Source organism: Sitophilus oryzae, unplaced genomic scaffold, assembly GCF_002938485.1.
Source record: "Sitophilus oryzae breed Bouriz unplaced genomic scaffold, Soryzae_2.0 scaffold_1494_pilon_pilon, whole genome shotgun sequence".
Lineage (NCBI taxonomy): Eukaryota > Metazoa > Arthropoda > Insecta > Coleoptera > Curculionidae > Sitophilus > Sitophilus oryzae.
This window is the reverse complement of record NW_022146163.1, coordinates 4,872,117-4,898,298: the sequence shown is the minus strand read 5'-3', so window position 1 is coordinate 4,898,298 and position 26,182 is coordinate 4,872,117. Positions and strand designations below refer to the sequence as shown.

Here is a 26,182-nt window from a genome sequence, read left to right as displayed (position 1 = left end):
ACTACCGGAGCCACTGAAGCCACTTTCTGAATAGAATGACATATCGAATGGCAACTTTTGACATTTTCGCATATGGTTTATTTGACATTGTAACATGCGATTCATAACGAAAATTTGATTCGTAATACCAAGTGTGCGGTACCAAATTATTCGTATAAAATGCTAATTAGTGCTTTTAACACAGCCATGGCACTCTAGATTGAAATTTAAAATACAATTTTTTAAGCGAAAATCTCAGAAGTTGAAATATGATATGCCATTCTATTCAGAATGTCATTTTCTATCGAATAAAGTAAAAAATGCCGAGGGTTCCATTTAAAAATCAAAAGTTGTAGTCATTTCCGGTGAAACTGGAAGTGACCAAACACAAATGAATACGTCAATCAGTCCTAATTTATGTCATATAGTCACATACCAAATCTCGATTTTTTTTATTTGAAGAAATAAGAGAGTTATAGGTCTGAGCCACTTCTGAGACGCACCCAGTATACACGCCTTTTAGCGGCGTATATCACCGTCAAATTACGACTGCTCTTTTGCGGTACTGCTTTGTAGGAAACCGAGGTCAGTATTTCTATTATTCCGTATTGGACCGAATGTTTGGTTCAAATTCAGTCGAATATCTAGTATTCGGCTAAACTCATGCCTGCAGAGGTTAAGACTTTTAACTTATTTTATTGTAACTCTGTATATTTTATTTTAAAATCAATAAGTCATCAAAGACAATTAAGGTGCACTAAGTTTATTTACAAAAAAAAATCAATGCACTCGTCTAGTATTTTTCCACAATTTTATAACATCTTGAATTATAGTCTAAAAGCTGGCTACTACTAAAAAAACCTTATCATCGTTACAGGGCTAATTTTTTGTGTGAAATATCCTTTTGTGTAGCCATTATGAAATAGGCATGTCTGCCAGCGCGATCCCGGGGCTTAAAGCGGGGGCGGCCAATCGAAAGGGTGAAATTTTGACACTAAAAATATTATAAGATACATGAGTTATAATTGCGAAAAGAGCTTTTATTTGTTATTAAGAAACGTGGAAAATTGTTAGCAGATATTTTTCTAGTCGCTAAAATGCCGACAGACAACGCGAAAGAGGCATGAAATTGAGTGAAAAAAATTATGGCATATTTGCATGCCGATTGGTGAAATGTCATATATATTTATTTTAAAAGCCGTATGCAAAAGGGTAGACAAAAAGATCGTGGCTCAATCAGCTGCAGACAGTTATCAAAAGCGCGATATTACTCTAGGGCTTTATTCAGGGAACGTTGGCCGTCTCATCCATTTAAGTATTTTTTCTAAGTTTTATTTTATTTAAGTTTTATTATTTCAATAACGATTTTTTGTCTGCCCTTTTGCATACGGCTTTTTAAATTAATTAACAATAAACATGACATTCCACCAACCGACATGCACGTATGCGATGATTTTCTTTTGTCAAAATTCTATGCCTCTTTCGCGTTGTCTGCCGCCATTTCAGCCACGAGAAAAATGTCTGTCAACAATTTTACACGTTTCCTAATAATAAATAAAAGCTATTTGGCAATTATAACTCGTGTACCTTATAATATTTTTAGTGTCAAAATTTCACCCTTTCGATTGGCCGCCCCGCTTTAAGCCCCGGGATCGCGCTGGCAGACATGACTATTTCACAATGGCTACACAAAAGAATACTTCACACAAAAAATTAGCCATGTAACGATGATAAGGTTTTTTATGTAGCCAGCTCTCTATTAGTCAGTGGTATATTTTCACAGTTTAATATTTGAAACTAGTATAATATGTGTATAAGATATCTTGAATGGGAGTTAATTGTATAAAACTTGTTTTTGTCATAAATCACACAATTTATGAGAATTCTATCGAAATATGAAATCCATACTACTTTAATATAATGATTAATAGTAAATATGTTATTTTTAGGTAGTTTATAATACAAATATTCTTAAAAAAATAGAAAATAATTTATGAAACATGTATGACATGTTTGATAAAATCGATAAAAGCATTACATTTAGTTCAAAGCCGGTTCATTGAGTAGGTATTAAAGTTTTAATAGTTTTTAACCATTTTGAAAAGCGCAAGCTTTTTAACGTAGTTTGTTTAGTTTTAATAACGATACTGCTTTAATAATAATTTTAGGCATTTGTCTTTTTGTGTTCATGTCTACGTAAAATGTTGTGGCGGAATTCAATTACCTCGGCAGTTTGATTTCGGAAAAGGCCAATATTGATTCTAAAATTCAGCACAAGATTAGCAACGCCTCAAGAGCATTCTGGAATTTAAAAGACAGAGTTTTCTACAATCATGATTTGAGTACAAAAACGAAACTTGCAATGTACCGAGCAATTATAATCCCCACCATGTTATATGGGAGCGAAACCTGGGTGCCGCATGCTGTACCGCCGACACATGAACGCATTAAACAAGTTGCAACAGAGACACCTTAGACAACTCTTAAGAATCCAGTGGTTACATCATATCTAAAACGTATCGGTCCTTGAAAAAGCTAACTGCGAGAGTATTGGAGTCATGGTTACAAAATCCCGCTTAAGATGGGCTGGTCACGTATGCAGAATGCAAGAAAACCGCATACCAAAATCTCTGCTTTACGGTGAGCTTGCAGACGGTAAGAGGAGGCCGGGTGGACAACTGAAAAGGTACAAGGACATTTTCCACGAAAACTTAAAGGGGATTAACATGCAGAATGAGTGGAAAGAGGCAGCTCACAATAGAACGCAATGGAGAAGAATTGTAAACTCAGTTAACAGCGACAACCAAAAAGTAAAGAGGCAAAAAAGCCATGGGATTTTTGAATGCGGTAGGCAGATAACATGACGTATCGGGCTTTTCAGCCACAGAAAAGCTCATGAAAGAAAACGCCTTGCGTGACCATCTTCTGATGTGTGTCGAATACTCGTCAGCGAGTAATGGCTATATGTATGTATGTCTACGAAAAATCTTAAGAACTTAGAGACAGTACACTTTAATTTGATAAAGTGTAGAGAATTACAAAAATTAGAAGGAAATCATATAAATCATAACAATACCCCTGTAACTTTTTTATTTCTTCTAATAAGAAAACTAAGATTGGTATATTTATATATGACATAAATTAGGATTGATTGACGAATTTAATTGTTTTCGGTCACTTCCTGTTTCACCGGAAATGACTACGACGTTTGATTTTTAAATGATACTGTCGGTATTTGTTTACTTCACATTTCATAGAAAATGACATTCGGAATAGAACGACATATAATATGTCAACTTTTGACATTCTCAATTTAATTAGAACAAATAAATTTAAATTTAGAGTACAAAAAATAGGCCATAAAATTTGACTCGAAATACCAAGTGTTTTATATCAAATGTAGCCGAGACTTCGCCCGCGTCGAATTAATCATTTGTAATGGTGATGATAAAGCAAAGCAAGAATTTCCATTAACATACAAACTGGACAAAATTTTCTCACATTTATGTCAGCATGAGAAAAAACAATATGGCGATATTATTATATAAGTTGGTAATATTTGAGAGGTAGTTTCATCTTGTTGGAATTTGACTTTCGAAAAATCCGTTTGCCAAAATTAAGCTTTTTACGTCAAGCAGTTTAAGCAAAATCGTGGTTAATCCATACCCAACTTTTTGGAATACCCTGTATGATTTTTTAAAAAATTTCAAAATATGTAAAAAAACAAAATAAATTATGCGTGTCCAAGCGTTTTCCCGAAAGAGGAACCGTTTTTTAAATAACAAATATTGTAATATTTGAGGGGTGGTTTCACCCTCTTGGAACTTGATATTCGGGAAACCCCTCCTTATCGAACCTCTACACCCCACAGTCAATCCGTTTGCTAAAAATCAGCTTTAAATGTCAAACAGTTTAAGCAGCAATCGTGATTATTTAATGGTCATATTTTATGAAACACCCTGTGTAAATTTGTAAAAAAATTTAAAATATGTAAAACAACAAAATAAAATATACGTGTTTAAGGGTTTTTCCTCCGAAAAACTCACTGGTTTTTAAATAAAAAATATTCTAATATTTGAGGGGTCGTTTCACCCCCTTAGAATTCGAGTTTCGAAAAATCCCTTCTTATCGAACCTCTACACCCTAAAGTCAATCCGTTTTCCAAAAATCAGCTTTTTACGTCAAGCGCTTTAAGCAGGATCGTGATTAATCAATGACTAGATTTTTTGAAACACCCTGTATACATTTCTAAAAAATCTTAAAATATGTAAAAAACAAAATAAAATACGTGTTTAAGCGTTTTTTCTGAAACTTGACCGTTTTTTCAATAAAAAATATTGTAATATTTGAGGGGTGGTTTCACACTCTTGGAACTAGAATTTCGAAAAATCCCTTCTTATCGAACCTATCTACACCCTAAAGTCAATCCGTTTTCCAAAAATTCAGCTTTTTACGTCAAGGGCTTTAAGCAGGATCGTGATTAATCAATGACCAGATTTTTCGAAACATCCTGTATACATTTTTAAAAAATCTTAAAATGTGTAAAAAAAACAAAATAAAATATACGTGTTTAAGCGTTTTTTAGGAAACTTGACAGTTTTTCAAATAAAAAATATTGTAATATTTGAGGCGTGGTTTCACGCCCTTGGAACTGGAATTTCGAAAAATCCCTTCTTATCGAACCTCTACACCCCAGAATCAACCTGTATGCCAAAATTGAGCTTCTTACGTTGAGTGGTTTGAGCAGGATCGTGATTAATCAGTGAGTCAGTCTCACTTAAGGATTTTATTAGTATAGACACGTATAGATTATTCATAAAAATATGCTTTCTCCAGATATGCTAATGAGCCAACCTTGTTCCATTTAAAAAAATCGAGTTATGATTAAAAAATAAAAAATAAACCTATTTTTCCAAGGCTCCTTGATTAAAAATTAGGTTTTTTAACACAGCAATGGCACTGTAGATTAAAATATAAAATTCAATTTTGTTTTAAGCGAAAATGTCAAAAGTTTACATATGATAGGTCAGTCTATTCAGAATGTCATTTTCTATCGAATAAATTAAAAAAAAATTAAATACTGAGAGTGTCATATACAAATCAAAAGTTGTAGTCATTTCCGGTGAAACAGGAAGTGTCCGAAAACAATTAAATAAGTCAATCAATCCTGATTTGTCATATACTAACGTACCAAATCTCGTTTATTTATCTAAAAAAAAAGGTAGAAGTAATTTTTTATTCAACTGGCAAACGAGGCCAATATGTGTTCAATAGTTATAAAACAGTTTGTAGGTGGAGTATGCAAACCATACGTACCTATACGCCAACTATAAACAGTATAAATGGAAGCAGATATTTACTTAATTATCAATTATCAGGCCCCAGTAATTGTCAATGGCATTTTCTATTTAGGAAATTAAATCTAGGGGTAATTTTCTTTGTTTAAAATATCGAATAATTATTATTATATTTTGAGACTGAATTTATTTATTTTAGCTTTTAAGTTATTTTTCAATGGTTTCATTATTTATTTTTACTGAATAAACATTTTAAATTACAACCAATGCACAGCATAACTTCTATTCTAGCTTCATTACTGATGATGAGCAGTGAAGTCTTTAGTATAACGGGGGCCACGGGCCTGAGACAGCGTAGGGGCCCCTCGGATCTTGGAGGACTTACAAAATCGCGATATTTTGTCGCGGTATTTCCCCGGAAGCATTTTTAAGAAAAAAATATTTAAAATTTTTGGACGAAAAATACCTATCAAAAAAATTTGTACAGCCTAAAAGTCAATTTTAGTGATTATCACAGCCCCTGTGACATAAAAAAGACATGTGGCTATCTATTTCAAAAATTAAATTGTTCAAATGTCATATAATAATGGCGGTAGCTGTTATGGAATTGAGCGATTAAAAAATTATCATAAATAATTTTTTTTCAAATGGAAACACACTTTTTTTACTTCACTAGTGAAAAGGTTTTCCAATTCGTTACGTTTTAACTAGACATATTCCTATACCTAAAATAAATCGTTTTTAAGTTATTTAAGATTTAGTTTGAAAACATATATTTTTCTTGATTTTGTTTAGCTTCCTTTGACATGAAGTGTTAAACAGTCAGAATTTATTTCCATCTGTCAGAAAATGAATTATTTGAATTTCCTATATTATAACTACTTCTGCTTAAAAGTTTAAAAAGTGTATTTATATAAATATATCTCGAATTTTCGTTCTTGTGTTGTAGTGATATCTAATAGTTGATATTTTAATAATATACTCTCATAGGCTACTGGTTAAAATCAAGAAAAATATAGGCTTAAGCTAAATCTTAAATAACTTAAAAACGATTTATTTTAGGTACAGGAACATGTATAGTCAAAAAGTAACAAATTTTAAAAACGAAAGTAACGAAAGCCTTTTAACGAGTGAAATAAAAAAAGTGGATTTCCATTTGAAAAAAAAATGATTTATGATAATTTTTTAATCGCTCAATTCCATGATAGCTGTGGCCATTATTATATGACATTCGTACAATTTAATTTTTGACATAGATAGCCACATGTCTTCTCTTTATGGTACAGTGGCTGTGGCAATCATTAAATTTGACGATTAGGCTTTGACAGACTTTCTTTGAGTTTTTTTTTCCTACAAAAATTATAATTTTTTTTTTCTCAAAAACGATTAACGTTAGGTATAGAATGTTTAACATCAAAATTCATATAAATTTTACAGAGAATTTAAGTATGTAATAAAAAATGGGGTGACCTATTTAAAACAAGAAAGTTGCTGTCAACTTCCGGTACTTCCGAAAGTGCCGCTATATTGAAAATATTTTTAATCGATAGATCTCATTGTGAAACCAAGTGAAACAATGATATGCACAAAATCTCATATCAAGATATTGTAGTTCACTAGAAACTTCTAACGCAGGCTCAGCCGGGGACACCCTGTATAAATACTTGAATTTTATCAACCATTACATCATTCAATTTTTACAAAATGTGCATTAGAAGTATATCATTATCTAAACAGACCGGGGGTCACATTTAGCTTCGCCGCCCCGGGCCCCCGACAGGCTTAGTCCGCCACTGTAGAGGTAAGCCACTTTTGAAAAACACCCGGTATCGCATTGCATATTAAAATGTATTAAAAAACGCTACTGTATTCAGAATTTGTACCTCATTAGAATATTATCAACGAGGGGGAGAATTGCCACCATAAACCTTATTTATTCCTTCAAGTCATAAACGACCCAACAATAGTTTTAGAAATTCCCAGTTCTATTAATATTAGTACGTGGAGAAATTACATCATAAAGTAAAATAGATTATATTTAGTTATATAGATGGGCATCTGCGTAATTAATCTATGACAATACCTTGCATATATATTATGTCTAGACCTTAGACTAGTTTTTTCTTTCGAAGCAATTTGTTGTCTAATATTAAGTTTGTTCCAACAGAGAAATTTGTACAGTTCTCGAACTTTAATTGAGATCGCCAGCATGGGATTTGTACGCATATGTCGACTTGGACTGTTCTGTTGCTATACCAAAATTAGTTATTGTGTGACCAAAATTAATTGCCGGTTGGAACAGCTGTTGAACTGATTTTAGAATCAAATTCCAAACCTAATTTTTAATTATTAATATACCGGGTGCGTCTCAAAAGTGGCTCGCCCCTATAACTTTTTTAATTGATCAGTTAAAAAAACGAGATTTGGTATGTTAGTATATGACATAAATTAGGATTGATTGACCTATTCAATTGTTTTCGATCACTTCCTGCTTCACCGGAAATGACTACAACTTTTGATTTTTAAATGACAACTTCGGTATTTTTTTACTTTATTCGATAGAAAATGACATTCTGAATAGAATGACATATCATATGTCAACTTTTGACATTTTCGCATATGATTTATTTGGAATTATAACTTGCGGTTCGTAACGAAAATTTGACTCGAAATACCAAAAAAGATAAGTTATTGATATTTTATGTACTGTGGTTTCATGTATAACTTTTATGTTTGCAATTTTACTTATTATTATTATTATTATTATTATTATATGTAATTATTGCTGTTATTGTTGTTGTATGTGATATTATATGTATATGAAATGTAATCTTGATGATGCTTCTGACACAAATAAATAAATACTCGAAATACCAAGTGTGTGGTATCAAATTATTCGTAAAAAATGCTTTTTCCAAATATGCTAATGAGCCACCCTTGTTCCATTTGAAAAAATTGAGATATAATTAAAAATACGATTTAATCATTTTCTAACTGGCCAGGACAAGACACTAAAAACATTAAACGATCAAATCTATTTTTCCAAGGCTCCTTGATTAAGAATTAGTGTTTTTACATAGCCATGGCACGCTAGATTAAATTTTAAAATACAATTTTTTATTAAGCGAGAATGTCAAAAGTTGGCATATGATATGTCATTCTATTCAGAATGTCAATTTCTATCGAATAAAGTAAAAAAATATCGAGGGTGCCATTTAAAAATCAAAAGTTGTAGTCATTTCCGGTGAAACAGGAAGCGACCAAAACCAATTGAATACGTCAATCAATCCTAATTTATGTCATATACTACACCAAATCTTGTTTTTTATCTGAAAAAATAAAAAAGTTATAGGGATGAGCCACTTTTGAGATGCACCCGGTAGGTTAGACACATTTTAGATATAAATTTCGAATTTTGTATTTTATTGGATTTATTTATTACGGATTATTGAATTTATTTATTTATTATTTATTTTTTAGTTAATACGAAATTACCTAGTAGCTTTACATAACAAAAGTTTGAAATCATCTTCAGTGGTATCCACATACACAATATCACTGTCCTCTTCGTCACTCGTCATATTTAGTACAAAAATATGAAAAGATTTATTTAAAATATTAAAAAAAGATAAATACCAAATGAAACTTGAGGAATCAGCAAATTAAAAACAAATAGCCAGTTTAAATAATAAAAAAAACAATAAATAATCAGCTGACAAACAGCCATACAACTCACGAACGATTACAATTCTGGTTGGAACGCAAAAAAAACTAAACGATACTCTCGTCGATGGAACGCATTTTCTCTACTGCGCATAAGCGTAACCATACCAAGAAAGGTTTTCCGCTATGTTGGAACAAACCTATTGAAAAGTAATTTTATGAATACCGAATTGAAAAGTACGCCTCTGACTATTTGTAGTTTTAGAAGTTATTTAAGGATCCTAAAGATCTGCGAAAGGGCAGTCGACAGTTGCCCCTTGTCTACATGGTTGCTACTAAACGGTCAACAACATCGACAGTTTCACTCATTGCATTGTCATTTCACTATTAATTAAAATTGAAGTCATATATACCAGTGACAAAAATTATTAGTGAAGAAAATTTAAAAAAGCAGCAAGGCGCCCGATACAAGGAACAAGCATTGGAGTCACTGAAGAAGCGCTAAGAAAAAAAAAAGGAAGACCAGAAAGTTCTCAAGGGAAAGCATTGAGTGTCCTTAGATGATGACAAAGTAAGTTTTTTCATTTGTTTACTTTTTTGTGACGATATTATTTTGTTAGTTTTAAGAGCAAAATAAATGTATGTATTAAAAACAAGGAAATGCAAAACTGAAATGGGCACGGGTGTTTTTCCAGAATATGTATTTTATTTAAATTTTCGTATTAAATTGACTAAACAAATTAAACTGCATAATTTTATACTTCTAAAATTTAATGAACTTTTTATCATATTTTTATTCTATGTATATGAATTAAAAGATAATATTTTATTAATATAATATATTTAATTTAACAATTAGTACAATATAGTTATAGCCGGTAAATGCCAAGTCATTATAATTTTCGAAATTTCGAAAAAAAACGATGTTAAAGACGGCTGGGGAATAACAATCGTATATATCGTCGGTTTTATGACGAAAAGGCGTATCTCGATTTTTGGCGATTTTGAGATATCAACGTCATGACATGCCCATTGGGTCATTTTTTAACATAGCAAATTTGCGCATCTCAATATTATACCTTTTTCATTTCATATTCATTTAAAAATTTGCCCCATCTCATTTGCTAGAATTCTTCGTTATGACGAAGAGACGTATGTTGAGATAGGGCTCTTTGTTATATCAATTGTTATACCAATGGTTATTACAGTTGAGGGTTGGAACCTTTGGTGTTACACAGCAAAATAAAAACACTAAATCACCACAATACACCAAATATCAATACAGTGTAAAAGTAAAAGTGTTTTGGTGTATTGTGGTGATTTAGTGTTTTTATTTTGCTTTTTTCCAATGGTTATACTATAAGAAAAATGAAATTTGAGATAGGTCCTTTTGTTTTAAGTTATGAAAATGCATGCGAGAGAAAATCACGCATTCTGTCTAATTATTTTCTGATGGTTGCTTGGGGCAAAATAAAACTTCTATCATGGCAGCAGCTCTCTTTTACAGTATGGTTTTGAGTCTTATTTTTTTGCCAAAAACCATGGTCAGAATGAGCTAGACTCTGGACACAGCTGTATTGTGTATCCAAAAAATTGTCCGAGAATAAATGGCCGAAGGAAAATTGACCGAAAGCAAAACAAACGAAACGAAGATTGCCCTAATGGAAAATTTCCCGAAATCATAATTTCCCTAAGAACATTTTAGCGAACCAAAAAGTTGCCCCAAAAATACAATAATTTTCATTGTCTCATCCCTGCCAATATTTGGAAAAATTTATTTATTGTGCCTATCATCATCCGGCATAAACACGTAGAATGGAAGTCCAATTTGTTATCAGTGAACAGGGAAAACAGAAACTGATACTCCACAGTTATTTGTATCAAAAAGGCACGAATGAAGAAACATTTTTTGTTTAGTTTGGTTTTTATTAAATGGACCGTGTGTTTAAATGCCCTGTATTAGAACAATCTTTTACAAAAAATCGACATTTTGGGTAATTTTTATTGCTGTTAATTGAAATTCGATGATTTTTCTGTTCGGGCAAATATCTTTTTGGTTAATTTTCTTTTCGATCAATTGTTTTCGGGTAATTCGCCTTCGGTGAATTAGTTAAAAATGTATTTTTGTATAAAAAGAACAATATTATTTAAATAAGCTAGATGAGAGTATTTTAACTTATTTTGTCTTTGCTTCTAGAATAAACTTTGTCTTTGTTTGCAGTTGTTTTAATCCAACGCGAATAAAAGTATTTAAAAATATTTGATCCTGATTTTTTGGTCATTTCGAGATATTTTCTTGTAGGTATGTACTGTATTTTCTTGTATGTAATCCATAATGTGAATATTGTATATTTTTTTCTTATTAGGAACATTTTACCATCATTTTTAAATTTATTTTACATGGGCGTATGTATACTATTCGTTCGGAAATAAATTTATTATTAATATAACAAAAAGACCTATCTCTATTAAACAACTAAAAATAAATTATTTATTAGAATTTACGCTCAATTTATCTTTAGAACATTTCCTCAATGTCTCCGTTTAAGTGTTAATACAAAAACAGTATTAAAAAATTAAAGACTTTAGTTTTATTGGCCTTTAGTTGGCCTTTAGTAAGCGATTTTCTTTAAATTGCTCTCCTGAAAAGTAGCAAAAATCGAGATACGCCTTTTCGTCATAAAGCCGACGAATATACAGTGTGTCCACGGATTGACTCCCAAAGACGGAAAACTTTTTTATTTGTGGGTTTATGAAAAAAAGTTATTCTTCATAAAAACTCCTGCTTGAGCTTAAACGACCAACTGGCATATTATTTTTACAAATGTATATACCGAGTGTTAAAAAGTTTGAAAAAAATGGAAAACGCTATAAGAAAAAAGTACTTGTATATGTAAAAATACGATGAAAAGTTATTAATAAAAGTTCTAGGGATTGGAAAACTACACCACGTTACCAAATGTTATCTCACTACCTAAATGTACAGGGATTGGTAAAAGATTCCTCTCCATATAAAATACCATTTACTCTAAATTAACTTAAATTTTTTTGAATAACTTTTAAATCCTTGTTTACCTTTACGCAATTTCAGTACTAATATATATATTTCAGTACTATAATATATAATTTTGGCGACGTCAATCTCTGGACGTCATTAACTAAAAATTGACATAAAACTTGTTAAAATTTACACTATTAGTTACATAGTATTATAAAACTCAACTCTAGAGTTACTGTTTGATTGAGCTCGAAACAACAATGTAGCAATTTATTTTTGAGTAATTTTATAAATGAGAGCGTCTATAGATGGCCATATGTATTTTAAATATTTTTATCCACAACCGTTTAGTTATAACGTTTTTACGTCACTATTTTTTTAGTATTTCAGTTACGTTATGAGATTCATAACACAACTAGTGGTGTTATGAATCTATAACACAACTAGTTTTTATAATAATGAAAAACAACTAATAAACGAAAATTAAAACAGCATTTTCTTATTTTTCAGTTGTAGATAAAACCTAGTACATGACACGTGCGTTTAAACATGATTACAACACTCGTGTGATTAGAACAACTCGGTCTATCGTTCACACTCGTTGTTGTAATCATGTTCATAAACACACTTGTACTGTAAAGAACTATTATATAGGGAATTTTTTGTAATTCCAATGTCCAATGATGTTAATTTGTAAGGCCTTATTGTGCAAGGATATTGTTTTGTTAATTGACTCATTCAATTCAAACTGTCCTGATGATGGGAATAAATTTCCCGAAAGCTTGACAAGTTGAAAAAGTAGTTTTAATAACTTACTCAGTCACGACTAAACATGCTGTTTTCGAATTATTATTGAAAGATCGAAAAAGGATTGAACGTTTTCAGACACACAAATATATTTCAAACAATTATTTGTTCTTGAATTTTAATCATTTTTACTCAATATAAAAATAAATTACAACCTTCTTAAGACTCCATTACACTAGTCCGAAAAAGTAGCAAAATAAGCTTTCGGCATTTAACGCTTTATGTAAAACTGTCTAAGTATTTTTACACAAATGAAGAAGGAAATTAAAGATAAAGGATTATACTATATCCAAATTGTAGCACATTTTTAGACAACTTCTTTATTTTTAAGATTTTGATGGTCAAAATATTCCTTCCGTTTGGACTAAATTTTCTAGAAAATAAAGATATAATTTAAAATTCTGTTACAATACGGAAACAGGTTGAAGTTTGGTGATTACAGTGATATATAATTTATATGGTTTTGTAATAAATTGCTCGCTATTTTATGGTAAATGCTGAAGCTCTGCAAACCTTAATCAAAGTACGTGTGTTTGGAATGTTTGGATATGATTTAACACGACAGGATCGGGCTAAGCCAGATTTCTGAAATATAAGATATATTTCCTTCGGCCACACACCCACTGTACCCAATCCCTGAGAGCGATCAGAACAGTACAGCGTAATAGACTATAGACTATAGACTCTTAAGATCAATTGGCAATAAGCGCCATTAAAAAATAAAGAAGAGTACAGGCTAAGTAAATGACGTCTAGAGCTTGACCTCGCCAAAATTATCATCGATCTGCAACCTTCGAAAAATGCCTAAGAGAAAAAACGGCGTCCAGTTGGCTTGGAAATGAACATCGATGACATTTTCCATATAATTTCTGGTTTAATATACCTATAAAACGACAGCGAGCTTCATTTTGGGTCATAGCCATCGCTGACGCCGTTTTTTTTATCATAATGTTATTTCGATTGATTTTCTCGATCGCAGGGTATTTTTTTTTAAATATGCCTTTTGCTACCATTATAACTATGATTATTATTTACAGGTTTACAATGAAAAACTTTTGGTCGTTCACAATTATACTCTTGTGGGTTTATTCGAATAACGCAGACGATATGGACGATAACTGCGAAACCAGATATATTTCTGTGGATTTTAATTACTACGGCATTGACGAAGTATTTTGTACATATATCAATTCAAATAATTTTACGTATATAACAGATACGATTAGCGACAAATATGGAGCAAGAACAGCATTGGATATATCAAACGTAAACATTTCAGTACTATTACCATTCTCGAGTACCAAATATATAAAAAAATTAAGTTTGACTAATGATTCTATTAATAAAATTGAATCGACATTCTCCAGTTCCTGTCCTGAACTAAAAGACTTAAACCTGGCTAAAAATAATATTTCGAGGATAGGTGGCGGTCTATTTTACAGATTATATACACTGGAAAGACTTAATTTATCACAGAACGTTTTAAATGATTTAGATGACCATCTGTTACTAGGACCAGCGGAACTGAAAATATTAGATTTAAGCAAGAATAGGATTGTATTTTTACCTTCAAATATATTCCAATCTCAAACATCACTCCAGGAAATTTACCTTAACGATAATTTAATAACGACACTAAGCACAGACGTATTCATGGAGTTAGACCTATCTGTGTTAAATTTAAACAATAATAAATTACAAGAGTTTATTGTAGCATCTACAATAATTATAAATGTAAAATACTTATATATTTCAAATGTAACTTTAGAAAACGAAAAGTTTCGCAATTTTTGTCAGTTTTTCAACTGTTCTGTGCTAGAAATATTGGACATTAGCTTTAATAACATTTCATCCTTATATTGTCAAACATTTAATAATCTGACTAATCTAGAAAAATTATATATAAACGACAATTTATTATATTCAGTGGAATACAGTGCTACGAATAACTGGTTTAATATATTCAACGCAATGCCAAATCTAACAAATGTTTCCTTTGAGAACAACATGTGGAGCTGTCGTGATTTAAAAGAAATTCTACAAATTCTTATGGCGAAGCAGGTATATGTAACTCGTGGAAATTATTTTAATGAAACCAACATGTTGGGTATACGTTGTAATATGAATGACCAATCACATATCACCAGCCTGTCAAATGAAACCTTGTCAACTGATTTCCATAAAAATATAACTGAAATTTTAGAAAGACTGCTAAAAAATGCCGATGACGGAATTGCAGAAGTAGGAAAGAATGAAAATGAAATTATGAAACTTGGAAACAAAATTGAAAATATTTTGAAACGAATAACTGAGCTTGAATCGACCCGAAATCGGACTTTTTTAGAACTCTTTAAAATTATTAATAACGTAATAGAACAAAATAATAATAAAAATTTAGAGCAACAAGACAAGTTAAAGAACACTATTCTAGACTTGCAGAATTCCGTAAAAAATATTACACAACGTTCAATATTAGATACAAAAGAAAAAACTGGGGAAACTAATGCATCAAATTTTGAAAAAAAATTAAATGCATTAATTCTTTTGTCTGAGAATAACAATCTTGAATTAAATAAGATTCGATCCATTATGCCAAAGATTAATTTTTCTTATCACAATCCAACAAGCAATAGAGAACTGACTGTGTTGGAAAAAATGTTACTTGAAAGATTTAATAAGGAAAATAACAAATTTGGAGAAATTTTAATAAATATGTTTTTATTATTTTTAGTTGTTTCTATGCTGGCTTATTTTTGCTATTTTATTTATAAAGAAATGTTTATTGTAAATCAGAGGGAGCAAGTAAACCTTGTATAATTAGAGAGATATTGTATTCATATTATATTGTCATTTTGTAATATACCTACAGTTATAAAAAATGTGTTTTATTTATATACAATTTTGTGTTTCCTAGAAATATAGACTAATATACAGCGTACGCAAAAATATCGTTGTTACTGTATAGCGATCCACATTGATTGAAATGGTTGGCAATACCATAATGATTGGTACCGATTCTAAAACCAATAATCGATCGAAATATTTTACCATTTTTTTTTAATTTTATAAAATTCCTAAAAATATTAGTATTTATTTTATCCTATAAAGGAGTAAAATATAGTATTTATTTAACCTATAAAAGCGTCTTTACTAGCCTATTAGGGCCACAGCGGAAGTGTTAATATTAAATTTAAGCAAGAATAGGATTGCATTTTTACCTTCAAACGTTTTTCAATCTCAAACATCACTACAGGAAATTTACCTTAACGATAATTTAATAACGACACTAAGCACGGACATATTCAAAGACTTATACCTATCTGTGTTAAACTTAAACAATAATAAATTACAAGAGTTTACTGTAGCATCTACAAGAATCATAAATGTAAAATATTTATATATTTCAAATGTAGCTTTAGAAAACGAAAAGTTTCGCAATGTTTGTCAGTTTTTCAACTGTTCTCTGCTAGAAATATTGGACATTAGCTTTAATAACATGTCATCCTTATATTGTCAAACATTTAGTAATCTGACTAATCTAGAAAAATTATATATAAACGACAATTTGTTATATTCAGTGGAATACAGTTCTACGAATAACTGGTTTAATATATTCAACGCAATGCCAAATCTAACAAACGTTTCTTTTGAGAACAACATGTGGAGCTGTCGTGATTTAAAAGAAATTCTACAAATTCTTACGGCGAAGCAGGTACATGTAACTCGTGGAAATTATTTTAATGAAACCAACATGTTGGGTATACGTTGTAATATGAATGACCAATCACATATCACCAGCCTGTCAAATGAAACCTTGTCAACTGATTTCCATAAAAATATAACTGAAATTTTAGAAAGACTGCTAAAAAATGCCGATGACGGAATTGCAGAAGTAGGAAAGAATGAAAAATGAAATTATGAAACTTGGAAACAAAATTGAAAATATTTTGAAACGAATAACTGAGCTTGAATCGACCCGAAATCGGACTTTTTTAGAACTCTTTAAAATTATTAATAACGTAATAGAACAAAATAATAATAAAAATTTAGAGCAACAAGACAAGTTAAAGAACACTATTCTAGACTTGCAGAATTCCTTAAAAAATATTACACAAAATTCAATATTAGATACAAAAGAACAAACTGGGTAAGATGCAATTTTGAAAAAAAATTAAATGCATTAATTCGTTTGTCTGAGAATAACAATCTTGAATTAAATAAGATTCAATCCATTATGCCAAAGTTTAATTTTTCTTATGACGATCCAACAAGCAATAGAGAACTGACTGTGTTGGAAAGAATGTTACTTGAAAAATGTAATAAGGAAAATAAGAAATTTGGAGAAATTTTAACTAATATTTTTTTATTATTTTTAGTTGTTTCTATGTTGGCTTATTTTTGCTATTTTATTTTTAAAGAAATGTTTATTGTAAATCAGAGGCAGCAAGTAAACCTTGTATAATTAGAGAGATATTCTATTCATATTATATTGTTATTTTGTAATATACCTACAGTTATAAAAAATGTGTTTTATCTATATACAATTTTGTGTTTCCTATAAATATAGACTAATATACAGGGTACGCAAAAATAACGTTCTTACTGTAATTCCTTAATACACATTGTTTGAAATGGTTGGCAATATATTGTTAGAGGATTTTAGGATTTCGAAACAAATTATCGATCGAAATATTTTACCATTTTTTTTTAATTTTATAAAATTCGTTAAAATATTAGAATTTATTATGTCGTATAAAAAGAAAAAGTTTTTACTAGCCTCATAGGAGTAGTAAAGCCGTATTATGTTATTGCCATAGATTTACCATATAACGATGCCATTTAAAAATGGTCTAATATGAACAGTACAATAAACTGTAGATTGCAAAATGCGTTTTAAAATGTTTAAACTTACCGAGGACAAATATAACAGGCACTTTCGGTGACTCGAACTGTATAGGTGCGTCGTTGTGCATCGGGAATTTGCCCGCCGACGGCGTAATGGCGTTTCTATTTTGTTGTCTGGGAGAATTCTGAACCCAAGTTTCCGTTCCTTCTTCAAATGCTCGAGATCCATCACTTTGCTCTGGAACAAAAGATAAGTTTTACTTAAAAAACGGAAATACACCTTAAGGCTCGCCTTAAGGTAACCCAAAACCACAGCTTATTCTGTCATTTAGCTATGTGTTATTTTACAACAGTCATTTATAATAACAGTTCTCAAGATTAATTGTTATTTCTAGAAAAATAACTATTACGAAAATAGTTATTTAATGATCTGTTGGTTTACAACTGTCATTTATTAATAACAGTTTGCAACACTAACTGTTACGTCCATAAAATAATAGTGTGAAAAGAAAACGTCGACAACGATAACTTATGATATGAAGCCGGCGCGGCATCGCCGTTAGGGTTCAGAAATGGGAAATACCACCGGTACCGAAAGTACCGGGAATTCCCGGTTCTTTCGGTACTTTCGGGACTCGGTAATAATTAAAAACATATTTTTTGTTACGTGCGAAAAACTTTTCATACTTTTTAGCGGTGAAAATCAAATTCTTTTAAATAAGTAACTTAAAAGTAAACTCTGTTCTTACTTCTGAAGTTGTTTTGAAGTTTCTATAATGTTTGTTAGCAATTATTGAAGTTTAAATATGTTATTTTATTATTTAGTATAATATTGCTGAACGTATTAGTTATATTTTTTGTGTTATGTTTTTATAGGTATTTGCATCTTTAATTGAAAATGTTAAGTTTTTTTTTCTAATTTAGTTAAGTTGGTTTCGAGGTTGGTTGATGTTGTTTGATGTAATTTTTAAGCTACCTATGTGTTTTCTTTTTTTTTTTCGCTTGTGTTTATGTTTGCTTTCTCATGACTTAATAATTTGACATTATTTTCATTTGAAACTCAATTTTTTATCGGTTTTACTTTTGAGAACCATCCCTTGCTTGCTAATTGACGAACTCCACAATCGCTGAACGAAAATATTTTAGCACGGTTTTGGAAACTCTAATTAATTCTACCAATTAGGGTTCAGATCTTTTTGGCCATTACAGAACCGGGCCTCGGTAACAATTTAGTGTGTTATTAGAAAGTCCTTTGGTACTTTCTAGCGGTCGAAATCAAACTCTTCTAAATAAGTAATAATGCTATATCTTATTGTTCTTGCTTCTTTTCTTTTTTGAAGTTCCTATAATATTTCTTCTGTTATGTTTTAACAGATATTTGCATTTTTAATTCAATATTTTAGGGCTTTTGTCTAAAATTCAGTTAAGTTGGTTAGGTTAAGTTTCCTTTACATTTTTCTTTACTGGTGTTCATGTTAATTTTATCATGACTGATTACTTAAGAATTTGATATTATTTTTATTAAAAATCTCAATTTTTTATACATTTTACTGTGAAAAACCATCCCTTGCTTTCTGATTGATGAACTGCATCACCATTGAACAAAAATTAGTCAGTACCGAATGTACAAATATATAGCAGTATTTTTCATATAAAAGGAAATTTTCTTAATCACATAAAAAGTATAAAAAGTCGTTAGTAAAAGTCGTATTCTGAATTACTTACTTCTATTTATTTTATTTATTGTTTATCGATATAATAAATGTTTAATTAATATTTTCTTGAAAAAGTTTTCTTTTTCTGACATTGTTTGTTAACGGTTCAGGGTTTCCTTTCCATTTAGTTACACAAAAAAATATATAACGTCACAGAATGGAATTTTATTGTAGAAGAAAGTTATTTTATAATATTAATAGTCGTTAGACAGAAAAACATATATAAAAGTCAAAAAAGTATTTAATACTATAATTAACTTTTCAGTATATACATATAAACCTTATATATTTCATTAGAGATATTATAATCCTGAATTAATATTATGTGTAATAGTTTATCCACATACGATCAAGAAGTCCAAATATAATTTAATATGAACTGTATCTGGTCTTTGATTCTCTATTTTTAACGTAACTTTGATTATAGATTTAACTTTAACAACTTAAATGTATTTAATTTTTGTATAAACTATAGGCTTGGTGCATTTCAGTTGATTTCAACAAATTCCGACCGCAGCGCTTCAACGGCAGAAATCAGAAATTATCAGTATGTATTTCGCGCTGCCGCGCCGCCGTTTCGAAAAATCTGGTCATTGATTAATCGCGATCCTGCTTAAAGCGCTTGACAGAAAAAGTTGATTTTTGGAAAACGAAATGACTTTAAGGTGTAGAGGTTCGATAAGAAGGGATTTTTTGAAACTCGAATTCTAAGGGGGTGAAACCACCCCTCAAATATTAGAATATTTTTTTATTTAAAAACCGATGAGTTTTTCGGAAAAACTCTTAAACGCATATACGCGTATACACGTATTTTGTTGTTTTACAAATTATAAGATTTTTTAAAAATCTATACAGGGTGTTTCATAAAATATGACCATTGAGTAATCACGATTCTGCTTAAACTGCTTGACGTTTAAAGTTGATTTTTGGCAAACGGATTGACTGAGGGATGTAGAGGTTCGATAAGGAGGGGTTTCTCGAATCTCAAATTCCAAGAGGGTAAAAACGCCCCTCAAATATTACAATATTTGTTATTTAAAAAACGGTTAGTCTTTCGGAAAAACGCTTGGACACGCATAATTTATTTTGTTTTTTACATATTTTAAATTTTTTTAAAAAATCATACAGGGTGTTCCAAAAAGTTGGGTAATTGATTAACCACGATTCTGCTTAAACTGCTTGATGTAAAAAGCTTATTTTAGGCAAACGGATTTTTCGAAAGTCAAATTCCAACGAGATAAAACTACCCCTCAAATATTACCAAGTTATATAATAATATTGCATATTGTTTTTTCACATGCTGACATAAATGTGAGAAAATTGTATCCAGTTTGTATGTTAATGGAAATTCTTGCTTTTTGCTTTATCATTACCATTACAAATGATTAATTCGACGCGAACGAAGTCGCGGGTACATGCTAGTTGAGACTATAAAACACTAAGGTACGAGGTTTGTGTGATGTAACGCTGTTTCGGATCGTGTTGTGTTGTGACAATTTGAAGTATTAATAAGATTTCCAAAAAAAAACGTGAAATTGCAATGAAGGGCTTGAGGAAATTTTTTTTAGCGGGTTTCGGTAGTCTCAAAAGACTTTTTTTATATATCTCAGTGAAATAAGTGAACCTTTGTAAAATATTTGACATTTTATTGATATAGAAGTTTTTAAAATATTTGTTGTTACATAGTATAGAGGGTGTTATAGATATTTCAATATGTAAGTGTTTTGTTTTAGTAGTGCTCTTTCTAGAGGATTGCAATTATTATTATTAATATTATCGCTCTAAGCAGTAATATATTTTAGAGTATGGTATTTATTTTAACTGTTAGCTAAAAATAACCCAAAATAGCCACCTATTCTAAATACTAGAAAATATAAGATTTATTTATAGGTATCCTCAATCAGATACGCAATAGTATCTTTAAACAAGACAATAGCTTCTAAATATTTCATTACGTAACATGCAATCAAACAATTATCTTTGAAATAACCTCACGCTATTTCTTTCTACTCTTATTCTATATCACCTTTCAGTAAAAATTGTTTCTTTATTTCAATTATCGTTATATTCGTTGTTAACCTAGAATCTACTTTCGTTCTCATTTTTTAATAGTGGTTTTCTTACTAGAAAATTCATAAATATCTCTATATTAAAAGGAAGTGCAGGTGTTCCATTAAAAGAGGTTCGTGATATGGCAAGTCAGAGTAGCTTATTATTTGGAAAGTATATTATGTTTTAATTAAAAGTAATAATAAGCACACTCCAATACCAACTCCAAATTGCAGGGTATTAATGTTTTCAATTTATTATTTCAAATATTTATTAATACATCAAATTTAGGTCATACTTATCACACATACATGTATCTAACGTCTCAGTTAAAACCAAACCAAACGACCGTTTAGAAGACTGTTACAGTTTTTGAGTATTTTCCGTTTTAGCTCCGTCTAGACATAACGTTTTAGGCGCGATTCTCACTATAAAGGTGCGTCCACATTGCTCGTTATCCTGCTCGCGCTCTTGCTTCTGATTGTGCTTGCGTTGCTTGCGCTTCCTGTTTGTCGTGTTTCTCAAGATCTTTCGGCTCGCAAGCAACGGCGCGAAAGGTAAAATAATAAATACTTAGTTATTAAACTATTGTAGGTAAATTAAGTAAAAGAAAACTGTTATAAATAAAGCCCATAAACTAATGTCGATTTTGAAAATAGCTACTAACTGTCACTAGCAAATTGTCATGGCGACACCGGCCATCTTGATTGCCATTTTATTGAAAAATCGCTTTTTATTCAAAATCTGAGCTAGATAGGTATAGGAAACCCTAATATAGTTTGAAAGAGCATTTAAATATGCTTAGACTTATTTTAAAAAATACATAGTGTTGTATCATTATCAACGGAATGCGATGATGAATATTATTCCGATCGAGGATTGGAAGACTTATTATCAAAATCTGTTGACGGAAAATAGAACCGAATTCATCCGCATCCAACACTAATAAGCTCTGCAGATGTAAATAAAGCCCTCCAACAAATGAAAAATCGCAAAGCCCCAGGTTTGGGAAATGTTTCAGTAGAACTTTTAAAGGCTGACCCTCAGCAGTTTCGGAAATTCTGGCAGATATTTTTAGTAGATGTTTAAATGGAGAAGACCCGCCCAAAGAATGGAAAAAAGCGATTATTACGTCCATATTTAAGAAAGGGAGCCGACGCGACTGTAAAAATTATAGAGGAATTAGTGTCATTTGTACTGTTGCTCGACTCTATGGCAAAGTACTAAAATATAAGATAGAAGCACAAATAACGGAATCGGAAGAGCAAAATGGTTTTAGACCGGACGCTCATGTACTGATGGCATTTTCACTCTTAAGCATCTAATCGAAAAAAAGCTAGAAAGGGGAAGGACGGTCCACTTGACATTTATTGATCTACAGAAGGCATACGATACAGTCCCACTGAGTAAGTTGTGGGTGTCAATGCAAAATTTTGGTATCAGTAGTTGGTATGTCCAAGCAACAAGAAAATTATACGAGGGTTGCAGTAGCACAGTTAAACTTGGAAACAATATTTCCCAAGAATTTCTTGTGAATAAGGGCTTAAGACAAGGGTGTTCATTAGCACCAACTTTATTTAAAGTATATTTGGAGGAAGTACTGAAGTGTTGGAAGATGAAGATTTATATACCTTACTCTTTGCCGACGACCAGGTCTTGATAGCGGGAGACAGAGACGACTCCAGTTATATGTTTAGAAAACTGCATGAGGAATATTCGAAATGCGGCCTAACAATAAACACAAAGAAGACGGAGTACATGGTAGTGGGTGATGACGAACGTGAGAATTTGGATGTAGGAATCGGTACAATTAAAAATGTCTGTACATTTAAATACTTGGGCGTCACTTTTACAACAAATGGAAAAAGCACTCAAGATATTGCAAATAAAGTTAGTCAAGGAAAAAGAGTTATCGGTCAACTTAACTCGTTGTTGTGGAGTGACAAAATTTCCCAAAAAACAAATATTCTGCTTTATAAAGCCATTGTAGAAAGCATTACCACTTATAGCGCTGAAACGTGGGAGCTAAACAAAGTAGAGAAAAATAAGTTGCTGTCTCTTGAAATGGATTTTTGACGAACAAGTTGTCGCATTTCAAGACTGGAACACATCTCAAATCAAAGAATGCGAGAAATTATAGGAGAAAAAGAAACTATTCTCGACGCCATTGACGGCAAAATACTAAGTTGGTACGGACACCTCCGAATGGATGATAACCGATGGCCGTAAAGAATTCATTCATGGACACCAAGCGAAAGGCGGAAACGTGGAAGAAGACCACCTCGAAGATGGAAGCAGGGCGTAGTTGACGCTATGAATTCTAGGGGCCTCCAGGAAGAAGACTGGACAGACAGAAATCTGTGGAAGTTGAGAAGCGGGAGACGACAAATGTCGTAAAAATCCGATACATAGTGTTGTATTTGAAATAAGGAAGTTTTTATGTAAAATAAATATTTAAAATATAGATCACCAATTTTTGATACCCCTGTATACATTTAAGAAAGAAATCAAATTTTTTAGTAAAGTTTATTTCTCTGGCTTCAAAGTCAGCACAAGAACTAACTCTGAAAAGTAATGTACAGGGTGTTAACAAACTTTTTTATTATAGCATACATATTTAAATATCTTTTAATATCTCAAAAACCAAAACATTTAAACATATTCAGCCCTTATAATAAATGCCTTATTTTATGCTCAAGAATCCAAAAATGAAATAAAATACCGCATGTTCCATAAGAAAAATTATAACTTTGGTATGGATCTTAGTTCTGACACACCCTGTACATTTCAAAATAATTTTAAATTATGCACATTGCCTCTCTACATATACCCATAAAAATTTTTGTTTCTACATCTTTCTGTTTTCGTATAAACAACCGAGGGGAATGAGGTGCGCTATCCTGTATATTTATAAGAACTTTTTACTTATTTTTATATGCAGAATATGCTGCCGAAGTTTGGCTTGGTTCGGACCACCCTGTATTATATTAAATCAGCATTGCTTCTTTTAAAATATTATGGAAAAATCGGGAACACTGGTCTTAGTCTTAGTCTTGCTTTCTGTGCAAGACCAAGACTGCTAAGACCAAGCTCGCTCATCGCTAATTTTGAATATAACCTACACTATGTAGTTAAAAATCAAGTTAAAACAAGTATTTTAAATAATTTTCAAACATAATCCCGATTTGTGGTGTGTTAATCGTGTTTAGAACAATAAAAACGGTAGCAAAAATAGGCATATTTTGTTAAAAAAATGGTTTTATCCCTGCTGAAAACCCTGTACACAATAACAGTCCATTACTACTATAAAGACTGATTTTTTTGAGGACCTATTAAAACTACTTGATTACCTGTATCTAAGCAGATTCCCATATTCCACTGTTAAACGTCTTAAGTATAGTTGAGCAGTGCCCTCAAATCGCAAGGATGTAGACAAAGACGCGGGTGCCGCGGAGACGGTACGGAATGATTCATCGAGAACTCGCGAACTCTTTTACAAAATCCCTTCCTTCTTCAACTTAAAACAGAAAAAAACACACCAACAGTCAAACAATCAGCTACATAGCGAAGCGTCTTTTTTCTATTCGCCAAAAATCTCTCCTTGGCGCGCGATAGAAAAAACTCTGGAAAAGATCCCGATGGAAAGCAACACGATAGGGCGTCCGGTCAGGATCGAACGTCGACACTAACTAGCTTCGAGGAAAAGCGCTAAAAGCGAAGGATTTTGAATAATTAATAATCACCTTGCCATTGGTTTCCACGGAGACGGCATTGTTATTTTCTTGACCGCTGTCCAGCTGCGCATGGCGTTTCGCAGGGCGAGGGGCGGGAAGGGATTGAGGGGCAGTGTCGATTCCAGCGGGAGCGTTCTTATTGGACCTGTGGCGCGGAATGAATTATTAATGTACGTAGGTTTCATATTTTTCGCGGGATTTCTGTAGGGATGTGGAGCGTTCGAAGAAGATCATTGCCGCATGATTTCTGTGAAAGTGGATTTTTTCTTAGTGGTCAGGCATAAATTCTTAATTTTCTTGAGATTTATATTTTTCGTAGGATTTTAGTCTTTCTTTAGAGTTGTCGAGATATCGGAGAAGATCGTTGCTACATAATACACTCAATAATTACTAAGAATGGAGATTTTTTGCATTGTGGTACGGCATAAATTCTTAATTTTCAAGTTTTTTTGTAGACATTTGTTCATGCTTTAAAGCGCCCTTTGAATAAGAAGACTAAGGAAGGAGCATATCAAAAATCTTAGGTACACCGCGATGGGCCTCAAATATGGCCGACTTAAATTCCAGTTTATCAGTGTCGTTCTAATTTTATTTAAAAAATGTAAAACTATGATGTAGGGTAGACGTGGGGTAGACTCAATAATTTGTTGTTTTATTTTACGTTGTGAATAAATGTTGGTAGTTGTTAAAATTGTTATAAAAATATATAATTCTAATAAAAATAGATAAGTTATAACAAGTATTTATTAACACAAACATCCGATACGCTACTGAACCAAGTAAGTCAAATTAACGTATCTAAATTCTTTGACATCTAATCTTTGACAAGTAATAAATAAAAGCCAAAATGCAAGAAAAATATATAATTTAGTTAATTTAAGTGAATTTCAAAAATGATCGGTTTACTACACGTATGTATATTATATAGTCACTTACTAGCGAAAAGTTGTTCTATTATTTCACTCAATTTTTGCCGAGATCTACCGCACGCTACACAACCAACTATTTTAGAGTCTTTTTCGATAAATCGCGATAGTGTCACTGTTAATTTAAGTTCTGCCACAATTTCCATCTAGATTTACTACCTTTATACAA

The 26,182-nt window shown here is 31.3% G+C and overlaps 1 protein-coding gene across 1 annotated transcript in view; it reads right to left on the bottom strand.

Moving 5' to 3' along the window:
- Positions 1-25,025, bottom strand: part of LOC115877556 (adenylate kinase isoenzyme 5) — a 106,220-nt gene extending 81,195 nt beyond the window's left edge. The window contains exons 1-2 of the mRNA XM_030893797.1: positions 24,704-25,025; positions 17,657-17,827 (exon numbers count right to left, since the gene is read on the bottom strand). Of these exons, the coding sequence (XP_030749657.1) occupies positions 17,657-17,827; positions 24,704-24,725 (193 nt within the window). The 5' untranslated portion in view covers positions 24,726-25,025. The remainder of the gene's footprint in view (positions 1-17,656; positions 17,828-24,703) is intronic.
- Positions 25,026-26,182: the final 1,157 nt, after the last annotated feature.